The sequence below is a fragment of the Diabrotica undecimpunctata genome, chromosome 7, assembly GCF_040954645.1.
Source record: "Diabrotica undecimpunctata isolate CICGRU chromosome 7, icDiaUnde3, whole genome shotgun sequence".
Classification (NCBI taxonomy): Eukaryota; Metazoa; Arthropoda; class Insecta; order Coleoptera; family Chrysomelidae; genus Diabrotica; species Diabrotica undecimpunctata.
This window is the reverse complement of record NC_092809.1, coordinates 93,717,585-93,734,169: the sequence shown is the minus strand read 5'-3', so window position 1 is coordinate 93,734,169 and position 16,585 is coordinate 93,717,585. Positions and strand designations below refer to the sequence as shown.

Sequence of the window (16,585 nt, the reverse complement as noted above, 5' to 3'; positions counted from 1 at the left end):
CTGCCTAATACATACGTCATCTTCTTATACATGACCTTCAATAACACCAGTAATTTACATCTTTTACATCCAATATTAAATAATTATAGAGAAATTTTTAAACTCCAATACCTGGATTACTGTTATCATTTTAATATCATCACAGTTTTTTTTTTTTTTTTAATCTTTTGGCTGTAGTAATATAATGTTTAACTAACACTGTTTCATGGTTCATTGACATTTTGTTTCTGACACCGCTCATGAGTATTTCATCAATCAGTTGCCAACCGTAGTCCGTTTGAAGAGGTGTACTCTCCGGACACTGGAACTCATTTAAGCATGGGTGTATGTTACCTGAAGTAAAATCTAATTAAAATATTAAACATCATATAATATTATAAACATCATGTACATTCTTCGGTAACATTTTTAAATTTAAAGGGTTTTTACCCAAATATTTTGGTGGCTCAGGCATGTTAACCTGTAAGTATAACCATTTCATTGTTTTTAACCTTAGTCAAAATTTTAAACCACGTTTGTTGTAACTAAATGGTTTATACTTATTTTAGGCATTTTAACCTGATGATGGAACAGTTGTTCCGAAAACGTTCGTGCTTGTAATGTTGCCCTTTTAAGGGTTTTTATAAAATAAAATATACCCACATACAAAGAATAACCTCTTTTGTTATACGTGGTATACAGCCAGCTACAGGAATTATTTTCCTTGTGGATTTTGTTAATTGACGGTATGGTCAACTTGGCTCTTCAATACATGCGCTTAGCCACTAAAAGATGTACTCTCAAGTTGGATATATGGTTCATCTCACAATGTATCAACTACAAAGTTTTTCCAACCTTTTGTAGAATTAAAACACCAGGAAATGTTCCAACCACCTTAAGGAACACCTTTCAACTAAAAATCTTAAAGAAGGAGATTTGCAACCATTATGGAAAACTTAACTTTTTAAACTGTAAACTTAAGGTAACATATGACTTTTTACTTGAATCCATAGGTTTTGATAACTTAAGTAACCTCTTGAATGATGTTCAGGACAAAATGGACAGTGTAACCTCTATTAAATTCAGTAAACTTAAATCTAAACTCAATAAACTCATTAATAATGCATCTAATTCACAAAATAATAACAGTAACAAGAACAAAACTAAATTTTCTAATTTTCAATTTCACCCTAGGCTCAAAAATCTATCCTCCGTAACTTTTGATAAAAATGAACTCGACTTATTGAATCTAGGTCTCAAATACTCAATTCCGAGGAAGGTTTCTGAAAAGGACCTTCAGAGTCTCTCCATTGAGCTAGATGTTATCATACAGAATCTCTCAGTCCCTCTAAACCAAAAAACTTCAATTAGAAACTCCTGCTACAAAACCATATTCAAATTCAAAAACAAAAATTTCCCATCAACTTCTACTTCTTTCAATATCTCTACTACCAACACAACATCTAACACATCCCACAACTCATCATCCATCAACCTACCTTCTACTTCTCAAAATTATTCATTCAACGTTCCTTTTCCACAATTTTCATACAAAAAACAGAAAGACCAACTCCATATCCTCAAGTCTATTCAAAACAAAATTAAATCCCATAATTTAATCATTAGTAAAGCAGACAAAGGCAATTGTCTAGTCATTCTTGATCAGAAGTTATATAACGACAAGGTCACTACATTTCTTTCAGATAACAATTTCACTCCACTCCCCGAAGATCCAACAAAAAAGTTCATTAATAAAATCAAAGCTACCAATAAACTTTTCACAGAATTTTTGTCAGAACATGATGCTCCATATTATAAAATACCTAGCAACCCATTAACACCCAGATTGTATGGTTTACCTAAGATACACAAAGAGGGAATTCCCATTCGTCCTGTTGTTAGTTTTATAAACACTCCCGTTTCTATCCTGTCAAAATTCATATTGAATCTCATTAACAATATGACGAACTTCACCCCTCGCTTTTCAGTCAAAAATACAATTCATCTAGTCAACAATCTCCAACAAATAAATCTTCATCCCAACATCACAATGCTTTCATTTGATGTCAGCAATTTGTTTACTTCAGTCCCCAAACAAGAAACTATTAATCTGGTCCACTCTCTTCTACGAGCAAATTCTATCACTATGTCTACCACTAACTCAATTATTCAATTATTACAAACTTGTCTAGCTCAAGACTTTTTTGTTTTCAATAGTAAATTTTACAGACAACCTGATGGCTTAGCCATGGGTAGTTGCCTTTCTCCTCTCCTAGCTGATATATTTATGGATCACTTAGAATCCACACACATTATGAAAAATCCTGAAATCCTCCATTGGTTTCGATATGTTGATGACTGTTTAGTCTTCATATCAGGTAACTCGAATTCAGCTGATCTATTACTCTCCAAAATAAATCAAATCCACCCAAATATAAAGTTCACCATGGAACTAGAGTCGTCTCAATCAATTAATTTCCTCGACCTTACTATTACCAGATTAAACGACCATTTCGATTTCAGTATCTATAGGAAACCTACACAAACCGATCATATCATACCTTTATCTTCCAACCACCCAATGTCACATAAATATGCAGCCTTCCATAGTTATATTCACCGCCTAGAAACAATCCCACTATCACAATCTAACTACCAAACAGAACTCAATATTCTAAAACAAATAGCATCCAACAATGGGTATGACCCCAACCTCATTAACAAACTTATTAATAAAAAACAACTCAAACTTTTGAGAGAGGCTGCGTTCCCCAGAGACTTGTCCATTAAACCTCATTATGCTTCCTTACCTTACCTTCAAGAACGTCTTTCTGGAGATATCAGATATATTCTAAAAAGATCTGTTGAGAATACCCACATTTCTTTTAAAGTCCTGAACAATCTAGGACAATGTTTAACCAATTCAAAAGATTGCATCAACTACATGGATCGTAGTGGTGTTTACAAATTACAGTGCTCTGATTGTGATGCTACATATATAGGTAGAACCTGTAGATCACTAACTTCCCGTTCCCAAGAACACACTAAAAAAGAGAACACTTCCACCTTCTCACAACATCTTGCACAACATAAACATACCCTCAACATACCAGAAGACGTCTCTTTGTTACATAATATACCCCAAAAAAATTTTCTAAAATTAGATTTATATGAAGACTTGGAAATAGTCAAGGAAAAGCAAAGAAGCCCCAACTGCGTTAATCGCCATGTATCTTTCAACCGTGACTTTCAACCCTTACACCGACAACTCTTTTCATAACCCACACTTCTCAAATTTACCCCATCTTCTTCATCTGTCTTTCCTCTATAAATGTCAACACCTTAATCCTTCTCAACAATTATTGTTTTTAAAAACAACCATCCTCTCTACACTACTGTCAAAACACTCCCTCCAAAGAATTTTTCAGCCCCCTATTGTTAACATCATATCTTTTATACCTCACTATTTCATTATTTTACAATCTTCACTTTTGCACCATATTCCTGTCCATTCTTTTTTTTTTTTTTTTTTTTTTTCTTTTGCTAGTTCTCTGTCTTTTCATATATCTACCATCCACCCATTAGTTCCAAACTCAGTAAACATTTAAACACAATCCAGCAATTCATCAGAATTCACTTTCTCCCACTTTACCTAAACCTTTAATCAACCATTGCTCCCCCCTCTCTTAGTCAACAACTTACTACACCATACTCACAAATAAAATTTCAAACTTTTATGTATCAGATTTTAACACAACCAAAATATATTTTGTTCAGGGTGCTAGATGCTTTAAGCATGAAGGACCTCTATCATCTCTAATTTTGTTGATTAACTCATTCATTTCCCTTTAACCCATTCCCCTTTATTCTTTAGTCATTCCATTTACTGTTATTCCTGCCAGGTCTCTGAGGATCTCAGTCTTTCCATAAAATTTTTAAATTTAATCACATAAATTATAACTTTAATTCCTTCAGCCGGAAGATTTTCAATCATTTTTTCTCAAACTATTGGACTCACTTATATTAAAAAATTTTTTACGATACTAGCAGTATTAAACAATTTCATCTACTTAAAAAAAGTCTTACATTAGCTACAAATATATACTAATTATTCTTCCTTGTCCTAGATGTTAGCAACATAAAAGGACATTTCCATATATTTCAGCTAATTCTTCACAAATTACACCTTTTAGACCACACTCCATACGATAAAGAGTAAAATAAGCTGCCTAATACATACGTCATCTTCTTATACATGACCTTCAATAACACCAGTAATTTACATCTTTTACATCCAATATTAAATAATTATAGAGAAATTTTTAAACTCCAATACCTGGATTACTGTTATCATTTTAATATCATCACAGTTTTTTTTTTTAATCTTTTGGCTGTAGTAATATAATGTTTAACTAACACTGTTTCATGGTTCATTGACATTTTGTTTCTGACACCGCTCATGAGTATTTCATCAATCAGTTGCCAACCGTAGTCCGTTTGAAGAGGTGTACTCTCCGGACACTGGAACTCATTTAAGCATGGGTGTATGTTACCTGAAGTAAAATCTAATTAAAATATTAAACATCATATAATATTATAAACATCATGTACATTCTTCGGTAACATTTTTAAATTTAAAGGGTTTTTACCCAAATATTTTGGTGGCTCAGGCATGTTAACCTGTAAGTATAACCATTTCATTGTTTTTAACCTTAGTCAAAATTTTAAACCACGTTTGTTGTAACTAAATGGTTTATACTTATTTTAGGCATTTTAACCTGATGATGGAACAGTTGTTCCGAAAACGTTCGTGCTTGTAATGTTGCCCTTTTAAGGGTTTTTATAAAATAAAATATACCCACATACAAAGAATAACCTCTTTTGTTATACGTGGTATACAGCCAGCTACAGGAATTATTTTCCTTGTGGATTTTGTTAATTGACGGTATGGTCAACTTGGCTCTTCAATACATGCGCTTAGCCACTAAAAGATGTACTCTCAAGTTGGATATATGGTTCATCTCACAATGTATCAACTACAAAGTTTTTCCAACCTTTTGTAGAATTAAAACACCAGGAAATGTTCCAACCACCTTAAGGAACACCTTTCAACTAAAAATCTTAAAGAAGGAGATTTGCAACCATTATGGAAAACTTAACTTTTTAAACTGTAAACTTAAGGTAACATATGACTTTTTACTTGAATCCATAGGTTTTGATAACTTAAGTAACCTCTTGAATGATGTTCAGGACAAAATGGACAGTGTAACCTCTATTAAATTCAGTAAACTTAAATCTAAACTCAATAAACTCATTAATAATGCATCTAATTCACAAAATAATAACAGTAACAAGAACAAAACTAAATTTTCTAATTTTCAATTTCACCCTAGGCTCAAAAATCTATCCTCCGTAACTTTTGATAAAAATGAACTCGACTTATTGAATCTAGGTCTCAAATACTCAATTCCGAGGAAGGTTTCTGAAAAGGACCTTCAGAGTCTCTCCATTGAGCTAGATGTTATCATACAGAATCTCTCAGTCCCTCTAAACCAAAAAACTTCAATTAGAAACTCCTGCTACAAAACCATATTCAAATTCAAAAACAAAAATTTCCCATCAACTTCTACTTCTTTCAATATCTCTACTACCAACACAACATCTAACACATCCCACAACTCATCATCCATCAACCTACCTTCTACTTCTCAAAATTATTCATTCAACGTTCCTTTTCCACAATTTTCATACAAAAAACAGAAAGACCAACTCCATATCCTCAAGTCTATTCAAAACAAAATTAAATCCCATAATTTAATCATTAGTAAAGCAGACAAAGGCAATTGTCTAGTCATTCTTGATCAGAAGTTATATAACGACAAGGTCACTACATTTCTTTCAGATAACAATTTCACTCCACTCCCCGAAGATCCAACAAAAAAGTTCATTAATAAAATCAAAGCTACCAATAAACTTTTCACAGAATTTTTGTCAGAACATGATGCTCCATATTATAAAATACCTAGCAACCCATTAACACCCAGATTGTATGGTTTACCTAAGATACACAAAGAGGGAATTCCCATTCGTCCTGTTGTTAGTTTTATAAACACTCCCGTTTCTATCCTGTCAAAATTCATATTGAATCTCATTAACAATATGACGAACTTCACCCCTCGCTTTTCAGTCAAAAATACAATTCATCTAGTCAACAATCTCCAACAAATAAATCTTCATCCCAACATCACAATGCTTTCATTTGATGTCAGCAATTTGTTTACTTCAGTCCCCAAACAAGAAACTATTAATCTGGTCCACTCTCTTCTACGAGCAAATTCTATCACTATGTCTACCACTAACTCAATTATTCAATTATTACAAACTTGTCTAGCTCAAGACTTTTTTGTTTTCAATAGTAAATTTTACAGACAACCTGATGGCTTAGCCATGGGTAGTTGCCTTTCTCCTCTCCTAGCTGATATATTTATGGATCACTTAGAATCCACACACATTATGAAAAATCCTGAAATCCTCCATTGGTTTCGATATGTTGATGACTGTTTAGTCTTCATATCAGGTAACTCGAATTCAGCTGATCTATTACTCTCCAAAATAAATCAAATCCACCCAAATATAAAGTTCACCATGGAACTAGAGTCGTCTCAATCAATTAATTTCCTCGACCTTACTATTACCAGATTAAACGACCATTTCGATTTCAGTATCTATAGGAAACCTACACAAACCGATCATATCATACCTTTATCTTCCAACCACCCAATGTCACATAAATATGCAGCCTTCCATAGTTATATTCACCGCCTAGAAACAATCCCACTATCACAATCTAACTACCAAACAGAACTCAATATTCTAAAACAAATAGCATCCAACAATGGGTATGACCCCAACCTCATTAACAAACTTATTAATAAAAAACAACTCAAACTTTTGAGAGAGGCTGCGTTCCCCAGAGACTTGTCCATTAAACCTCATTATGCTTCCTTACCTTACCTTCAAGAACGTCTTTCTGGAGATATCAGATATATTCTAAAAAGATCTGTTGAGAATACCCACATTTCTTTTAAAGTCCTGAACAATCTAGGACAATGTTTAACCAATTCAAAAGATTGCATCAACTACATGGATCGTAGTGGTGTTTACAAATTACAGTGCTCTGATTGTGATGCTACATATATAGGTAGAACCTGTAGATCACTAACTTCCCGTTCCCAAGAACACACTAAAAAAGAGAACACTTCCACCTTCTCACAACATCTTGCACAACATAAACATACCCTCAACATACCAGAAGACGTCTCTTTGTTACATAATATACCCCAAAAAAATTTTCTAAAATTAGATTTATATGAAGACTTGGAAATAGTCAAGGAAAAGCAAAGAAGCCCCAACTGCGTTAATCGCCATGTATCTTTCAACCGTGACTTTCAACCCTTACACCGACAACTCTTTTCATAACCCACACTTCTCAAATTTACCCCATCTTCTTCATCTGTCTTTCCTCTATAAATGTCAACACCTTAATCCTTCTCAACAATTATTGTTTTTAAAAACAACCATCCTCTCTACACTACTGTCAAAACACTCCCTCCAAAGAATTTTTCAGCCCCCTATTGTTAACATCATATCTTTTATACCTCACTATTTCATTATTTTACAATCTTCACTTTTGCACCATATTCCTGTCCATTCTTTTTTTTTTTTTTTTTTTTTTTTTTTTTTTTTCTTTTGCTAGTTCTCTGTCTTTTCATATATCTACCATCCACCCATTAGTTCCAAACTCAGTAAACATTTAAACACAATCCAGCAATTCATCAGAATTCACTTTCTCCCACTTTACCTAAACCTTTAATCAACCATTGCTCCCCCCTCTCTTAGTCAACAACTTACTACACCATACTCACAAATAAAATTTCAAACTTTTATGTATCAGATTTTAACACAACCAAAATATATTTTGTTCAGGGTGCTAGATGCTTTAAGCATGAAGGACCTCTATCATCTCTAATTTTGTTGATTAACTCATTCATTTCCCTTTAACCCATTCCCCTTTATTCTTTAGTCATTCCATTTACTGTTATTCCTGCCAGGTCTCTGAGGATCTCAGTCTTTCCATAAAATTTTTAAATTTAATCACATAAATTATAACTTTAATTCCTTCAGCCGGAAGATTTTCAATCATTTTTTCTCAAACTATTGGACTCACTTATATTAAAAAATTTTTTACGATACTAGCAGTATTAAACAATTTCATCTACTTAAAAAAAGTCTTACATTAGCTACAAATATATACTAATTATTCTTCCTTGTCCTAGATGTTAGCAACATAAAAGGACATTTCCATATATTTCAGCTAATTCTTCACAAATTACACCTTTTAGACCACACTCCATACGATAAAGAGTAAAATAAGCTGCCTAATACATACGTCATCTTCTTATACATGACCTTCAATAACACCAGTAATTTACATCTTTTACATCCAATATTAAATAATTATAGAGAAATTTTTAAACTCCAATACCTGGATTACTGTTATCATTTTAATATCATCACAGTTTTTTTTTTTTTTTAATCTTTTGGCTGTAGTAATATAATGTTTAACTAACACTGTTTCATGGTTCATTGACATTTTGTTTCTGACACCGCTCATGAGTATTTCATCAATCAGTTGCCAACCGTAGTCCGTTTGAAGAGGTGTACTCTCCGGACACTGGAACTCATTTAAGCATGGGTGTATGTTACCTGAAGTAAAATCTAATTAAAATATTAAACATCATATAATATTATAAACATCATGTACATTCTTCGGTAACATTTTTAAATTTAAAGGGTTTTTACCCAAATATTTTGGTGGCTCAGGCATGTTAACCTGTAAGTATAACCATTTCATTGTTTTTAACCTTAGTCAAAATTTTAAACCACGTTTGTTGTAACTAAATGGTTTATACTTATTTTAGGCATTTTAACCTGATGATGGAACAGTTGTTCCGAAAACGTTCGTGCTTGTAATGTTGCCCTTTTAAGGGTTTTTATAAAATAAAATATACCCACATACAAAGAATAACCTCTTTTGTTATACGTGGTATACAGCCAGCTACAGGAATTATTTTCCTTGTGGATTTTGTTAGTTATTACTCTCATAAATAGTTTGTACATTTGGGACAGCAGGGAGATTGGCCTATAGTTCTTCAGATCTCCCCTGCCTCCCTTTTTGAAGAGAAGGTATTGACAATACTTCTCTTCAAAAAAAAATTCTATGAGCTTTATGTATCTGTATGTATTGTTCCAGTGCTGCTATTACTGATGTTAGTTCTAAAGGCTAAGATATTAATTCCACCCACTTCTATCAGGACGTGAAGTGCTTAAAAATGATAATTTGTCCCGTAAATTTTTCTAAAACCTGCTTGTTCCCTTGATTGATAGATGTCCAGTTTACCTTTCATGCATTTGGCAATGAAGGATTGTTATAGCGTTGTTCCACTGAGATGGCATTATTCCATTTTCAAGTCATAGATTAAATAATTCTTTAATCCGTTTTAGTGGTATTTCTCTTTTAAGTTTTATAGCTTCTATCACTACGAGTACGAGTTTCAGATTTACTTTTGAGTTATATCCGGCAGAAGCTCTGATTTTTAGCTAATGCTGTTAACTATCCCTTATTTGTTGATTTTAGTTTTGTTATGATGAGCAGTTTTTCTCTATTTGATATAAGACAAATTCATATTGAAACAGAGGAGAATAGGCAACGGTATGACATACCGCATGTCAGAAACTACGTCCTGAAACATCCACGTCAGTAGTTAAAGGTTAACACTATTTTATTTGCAGATCTTTATACGACAATAACATTCAGTCTCTGGCAAATGGAAGTTTTGATTCACTACGAAGTATTCAGACACTGTAAGTACAAAAAAACTTTATTAATAAAGTATATGATATGATTATTACATAATCACTTAGTTTAGTTTAATGTTATTTAACTAAACTATATAACCAGATATAATTTGTACTAAGATGATTATAATTAATAGTAAAATATTTTTTAAGACAAAAAATTTATGTAGTTTACGAATCTTTTATGAAACATTTATGGTATATTTTAGTCATCTGGCGAGGAATCCCTTCATTTGTGACTGTAATCTAAAATGGTTAGCAGAGTATCTTCATAAAAATCCGATAGAAACGTCTGGGGCGAGATGCGAAACGCCCAAACGAATGCAACGAAGAAGAATAGAATCGTTGAAAGACGAAAAGTTTAAATGTAAGGGTAAGCACCTTTCCACTATAATAAGTGGTAACGGTGTCTCATTTAACATTCATTTTTATTCAGTATTAATATTTGTCAATGTTTGCTTTTACGAAGCTTGTTCTGGAAACTTTTTAGGATAAGGCTTAAATCTAACAAATAGAACAATATTACCATACTGCATGTACGCCTTTTTAAGCCCATAGATGAATCTGCTTCGTTTACATAGTGAGTTGCAATAATTTTGTATTTATAAAATTATAGACTGGCTGAAAATTACTTCTGGAGTAACACTATTTCTCCAGTCTGTGGAAAAATCATTGATTTCACGTAAAAATGTTATACAAATTGTTGAAGATTTTAAAGTGTATATGAGGGATAGCTGATTACAAATCCCTAAAGAATTACAATTGATTTTCAAAACAATTGAAGAGTCAGGGGGAACAAGATTCTGATTCCACAAAAACAGTTTTCATTGAAAATTTAATGTTTCAAACTGAAACAAATTGTTTTAAGTCAACCATATATATCGGTAAATTTTTTCAGTGGTACGTTGATATTTTTACAGAGGAAAAACCAAAAGAAGACAAAAAAATATGTGTGCCGGCATGGACCATGAACGTTCTTCCCCAGTACCTTCAAGCTTCTGCGTCACAAAATGTTTCTTCCTCCGGACTTTCCTCCTGTTCAGTACCTTGTAAATCAGTGTACAACTTTCTAGAGTTTACGTTTTCCAAATATTTGGTCAAGTGGAGAAGATCTTGTAACTTAGCAGCTTTGACCGGAAGTGGGCCATTGTACAAAGCTTCGGGATGATTGTGGCTCGTACCTTTCGGAGTTGAGATATTATGAGCTTTCCTTAAATTTCTTTTCGGGTTTCATTTGTGGAAGATAAATTGAGGGGCATTTTTCCTGATTTCCAACACCCGAATAGGTCTCGTAGGCATTGGGCATTTTTTGGGATACTTGTTGGAGAAATGATATCTTTTCCACAGTCCACAATTTCGAACAGTTTCGGTTTCACTCTGCTGTTGCGGAGGATTTCTCTCCAATCATTCGGAGTTTCCTTATAGGCTTTGTCATTAATTAAACTCATGTCTAAGTCGAACTCTAGATAGGAATGTCCTCTGATAGGAAAAATAAATGGGAATAAAGGAACCGAAAAACTGTATAATTTTTATTTTGCCACAAGAGTCGCAAAATATTATCAAATTTTGAACCTGAGATACGTACTGAGTACGTTATACACAAAGTGATGAATCATCGAACACACATCGTCAGCCCCCTTTTTACTACCGATTCGTCATAAGTAGAAAAGAGGTAGAATCGGCCAATACATGTACATTAAAGCTTATAAAATTAAGTTGCCGTTTATAGTAGACATCGTTTGAGGTCACATTAGGGGTTGGTAAATTTTTTTGGAAGTCTATGGTTATGGCTTCGGTATCGATTGCCTTTGACGACAATTTTCGATATTTTCTTTTCACAGAATAAAATTTTCCACTTCTCGCAAGATAAAGTTGTTTCTCGTTGTTTTTTCTTGTAATTTCTCCAAGATTTGGAATATCGGGATGTATTATCGGGATTTTTTTCTAAGTACATACTATGTTACTTAGTTATGTTGCGTTCTTCAGGGAGATAAGTTTTATTACTTTTTTTCCGGGAGTAATGCGATTTTTGTTCTTTCAAGGAAGCAATAAATTCTGTTACTTTGACGATAGCATCTTCAGAAACTTTATGGGGCCTATTTCCTTGTTTTCCTCTACCGTCTAATGGTACAGTGCCAGTTAAGGCCAGTGATTCTCGAATTCTTTGCACTCGGAAAGCAAAAATTCCATGAATGGATAAGAATACTTTGAAACATACTTGCACATCATGAAAGTCTCCATCAGGGCCACTCCTAACACGATAGGAATAAGAAGCAAGATTAGGTGTACCTGTACCCACTTCAATTCGTCGACGCATAACTGAGAGAACGGTTATCAGACCACCTAAATAACTTTCGGCTTCATTGGCGTTTCCAAAACAACAAAAACGTTGGCACTTGCAATCTGACCTACCTTATGAGTGGTGGCTCTCAGAAGTTTTATAACGCCACGAACACGGCCTTCTTCTTTTTTGCAGTCCCCACATCTACATTACTACAATCGCTACCACTACTTTCCATTTTAATCAGTATGTACTCACTACTTTACTATTGTTCAAATAGGATCTACTGGCAAACTAGAACACACCAACGAATTCGCTAAACTAAGAAAGAGAATCACAGAAATGCTGCACCCGACCCGACCTGTTGAGACAGATAGGAGGCGCCATCGGACCCTGACCGTTATTTTCTCCCAGCGCGCCCAGTATACCGTTTCATTTAACCTTTGTAATAAAAGAACTGTAATTGTATTCATCACTAGAAAACTTCGTCATCTCAATTTTGACCAAATTTGTTTGTTTTTCCCCCTGGCTCCTCAATTATAAAAAATGAAAAAATCATTTTTTGTCTATAAAACGTTTCTTATACATTTTAGAGTAAAATGGTTTAAATGAAAATTGTAGATTTTAAAAAGTTCTTTAAATTGCGAGTTTCTAAATTAAAATACAAAAAGAATTGACTGAGATAATTGCAAAAAACTCTTATTTTGCAGTAATTTACAAATGGTAATAACTTTGTTGTTTAAATAGCGACATATAATATAACTACTTGAAATTATAAAAATTAATGGGTTATTGAAGTGTGCTAAATCTCAGCTAGATCAACAAAATAGTTTGTAAGATTTCAACATTTTATCAAAATTGTTATTAAGAAACCTTTAAGTCGTTAAGTTAAAAAGTCATTACAGCAATTACCAACGACAGTCTATTTAAATGAATATCAGTGTAATCCAGATCGGGAATTATCTTTAAAGGTTCTAGTGTTAGAAAATGTCCAGGTGTTAATGTTGAAAAATCATTTGGATCATTACCGACAGAACGCAAGGGATGACTATTAAAGACAGCCTCTATTTATATGAGTAATGTATTGAATTCTTTATAGGTTAAAACCTGTTCGCCTATGACTCTAGACAAATGTGTTTTTACGCTTTTTATACCCGCTTCAAACCATCCACCAAAATGGAAAGCTGAAGGAGGATTTAAATGCCATGTAATAACGTCGTTTTTATGAAAATGTGACTTAATGTTTTCTAAATAGGATTTAGCGCCTACAAAATTCGTTCCGCAATTAGTATAGACAACAGAGCTACGACTTCGACGTGCTATAAAACGTCTGAATGAGGCTATAAATGCCTCTGTTCTAAATTCTTAAGTGCAAACCTTAGTGGCAAAGCATACAAATAGGCAAATATATGTTTTGGTTTGTTTAGGATTTTTAAGCTTATTGGCTCCTATCATAAAAGGACCCCCAAAATCGACGCCAACGCAAGAAAATGGTTTAACCTTGGATATTCGTAGATCGGGAAGAGCCCTCAAAGGTGACTGATAATTTTGAGGTCTTAGTCTCCAACAGGAAAGACATTTCGAAAGAACACGTTTGAATGAAATTATCTAAAAGTTTTATGACAAGGCGAAATGCGTACCTTGAATGCCTGCATGTACCTAGATGTACAATATGAATTTCCGAAATAATTATAAATGTTTATAAGCTAAAAAGTCAACCACTTTTTAAACGGTTTTTTAATAACAATTTTAAAAAATGTTGGAATTTTTTTAATATATCTTAAAGTTGAAGCCTCAAAGAATCCATTGCGATCTGTGACATACCCCTAGAGTCACAATTTAGGCAAGTACAGTTGTTTAAATAATCGTTCTTCGAGATAAACAAATTGTATAACTTAAAACTATTTGGTCGATCTAACTGAAATTTTGCACAATTGCTTTAATAACTCATTTATTGCCATAATTTCGACCAGTTATAAAACATATCATTATTCAAAAAAAAATTATTAACATTTATAAATTACTGCAAAAATAAGAGCTTTTTGCAATTAAAAATATATCTGCAATTATATCTCTGTCAATTGTTTATGTATTTAAATTTAGAAACTAGTAAATTAAAGAACTTTTTAAGATCTACAACTTTTATTTAAACCATTTTTCTCTAAAATGTATAAGAAACGTTTTCTAGTCAAAAAAAAAAAAATTTATAAGATTTTTACGTGAAATCGATGATTGTCTGGGTTATCTAGTGAAAGTCTATGATTGATAGTTTGACTGATTAATAAACCATTGGGGCTAAATGTGTAAGAGAAGCTAATTAATCAAAACTAATTAAGAAATTTTCATACAAACTATTGTGGTTTACAGAACAATCTTCTTATTTTATCGTTAATGCGATTTTTGCAAATTTCGTTCAAACAATATTTGTCTTTAATTACAACGACTAAATTAATATTTTTTCTTAAACACTTTAACAGATATTTGTAAAAATTTGCTGCAGTTTAGAATCATATTGTCTTTATAATGTAAATGAAATCCGAAATATACGTTAATGGAAATTTCATTACTATTATAATTAATGTATCCCGTGTATGCGGTTCACAAAGTAAAATGAAAATCACCCGACGATGTATTTTCGGATTTTTTGACAATATTTAATTTTTCACCTCATTTTCATTTTGTTTTCTAACGAATCACTATACTTTTGGATAGATATCTTGCTAGAAGTTAATACTTTCAACATTAAAAATTATTCCGTATTTTCCAATTTTTACCATTGTGCTTACCAATTAGAAACTTATTATCTATTAAATATCAGTAATACCGCAGGTTGATTTTTTAATTGAGCATCATCTTCACCGTCTAAAATTAATAAAAAATATAAAAAAGTAAACTTCTTTTCGGGCATAGATAAAGCAACTAAAAAGATTCCACCGTTCTAACCTCATAGACGGTTTTAACGATTTATTTGTATTTAGAATTGATAAATCATTTCAGGAAAACATTTGATCTCATTTTTTTCTGTTAAGTGATTTAACTAATTAGTATTATATACATAATACTTTCAATTGCGTATGGTTTGTTAAGTTGCGTCGTGAGTAGATCTTCAACAAGTTTTTTTTGTATAAAAATCTTCGAAATTCAAATCATTTTCCATTAAAATACTTTGCAGTTTAGCTCTTTTTAAAGATATATTTGGTATCTTAGTGTGCTGTTGGGAATGATAAACAGCGTTGCCAAGCACTATTAAACTATTTGGCTTCAAATTTGGAATCAGTGAATTTTCAAACCAATCTTCAAAAATATCAGCTTCCATACTCTTGTGGTAGTCAATGTTACAATCCTCTATTTTCTTTCCGTTTGGTATGCACATGTTTGAACCATCTGTCTATCCTTCCTTAACTGAATCGTGTGTATCATACCAAGTTTACATTATACCTAACCATATGTTAGCTCGATTATTGTCCACTAAAGTAGAAGTCACAGTTAGAATGCAGTGTTGAGGTCGTGGCATATTATCGTGCACGTTGCGTTTCCAGCACATAGCGTTTCCGAAAAATATAATTTAAATGGTTTTAAATATGAACAACGCACACTGTCCGGAACATTGCGTTTCAGACACTTGTTCAGTATATTCGAAAACAATATTTTACTGATGCCGACGGCTGCGTAACGAGTCGTAACCGGTTTGTAAGGATAATGTTAATTAGATACCCGTTGTTTTCTCCTTGTTGTTTATTTAGGTCTTTGTTTGATTTTTATACAGAGTATTTAAAAAAAATAATTTTCGAGGCTATTTTGTCATTTATGCATGTGTTTTTATTGCTTTGTGACAATTAATCACGGACGTGATAAACAATTAGGAATTTAATAATAATTAATAGATTTAACAATTATTTTAGAAGGAATAGGATTCAGTTTAAATATGTTTTAAATTTAATTTCACCTTTAGTTAAAAAACAAAATACTACATTTAACGAAGCCATACATATCAAACCAAAAAGTATTTTTAAAAAGAAGAGGTATCACTTCCGTACAGAAGTCCTAATTGTTTATCACTTCCGTGATTAATTGTCACAAAGCAATAAAAACACATGCATAAATGACAAAATAGCCTCGAAAATTATTTTTTTAAATACTCTGTATCAAAATCAAAGAAGTTCCTAAATAAACAACAAGGGGAGAACGACGGACATCTAATGCACATTATCCTTACCAACCGGTTACGACCTATGTTCCGGACAGTGTGCGTTGTTCATATTTAAAACCATTTAAATTATATTTTTCGGAAACTAAACACTATGTGCTGGAAACGCAACGTGCTCGATAATATGCCACGACCTTTGGTCTTACGGAGCGCAGCGATGCCGCTCATGTCGTCACAGTGGTAGGTGTGTTATAGTTTGG

General features: G+C 32.7%; 3 protein-coding genes across 3 annotated transcripts in view; all 3 read left to right on the top strand.

Annotated features, from left to right (window-relative positions):
• Positions 1–16,585, top strand: part of sli (slit guidance ligand) — a 138,739-nt gene that overhangs the window by 72,347 nt on the left and 49,807 nt on the right. The window contains exons 13-14 of the mRNA XM_072539113.1: positions 9,832–9,903; positions 10,107–10,270. Of these exons, the coding sequence (XP_072395214.1) occupies positions 9,832–9,903; positions 10,107–10,270 (236 nt within the window). The remainder of the gene's footprint in view (positions 1–9,831; positions 9,904–10,106; positions 10,271–16,585) is intronic.
• On the top strand, positions 157–3,502 carry LOC140445596 (uncharacterized). The gene is made up of 2 exons (XM_072537772.1): positions 157–462; positions 549–3,502. Exon 2 carries the CDS (start codon positions 728–730, stop codon positions 3,257–3,259), a length of 2,532 nt encoding a protein of 843 aa, XP_072393873.1. The 5' UTR covers positions 157–462; positions 549–727; the 3' UTR covers positions 3,260–3,502.
• Positions 3,528–7,703, top strand: LOC140445595 (uncharacterized). The gene is made up of 2 exons (XM_072537771.1): positions 3,528–4,661; positions 4,748–7,703. Exon 2 carries the CDS (start codon positions 4,927–4,929, stop codon positions 7,456–7,458), a length of 2,532 nt encoding a protein of 843 aa, XP_072393872.1. The 5' UTR covers positions 3,528–4,661; positions 4,748–4,926; the 3' UTR covers positions 7,459–7,703.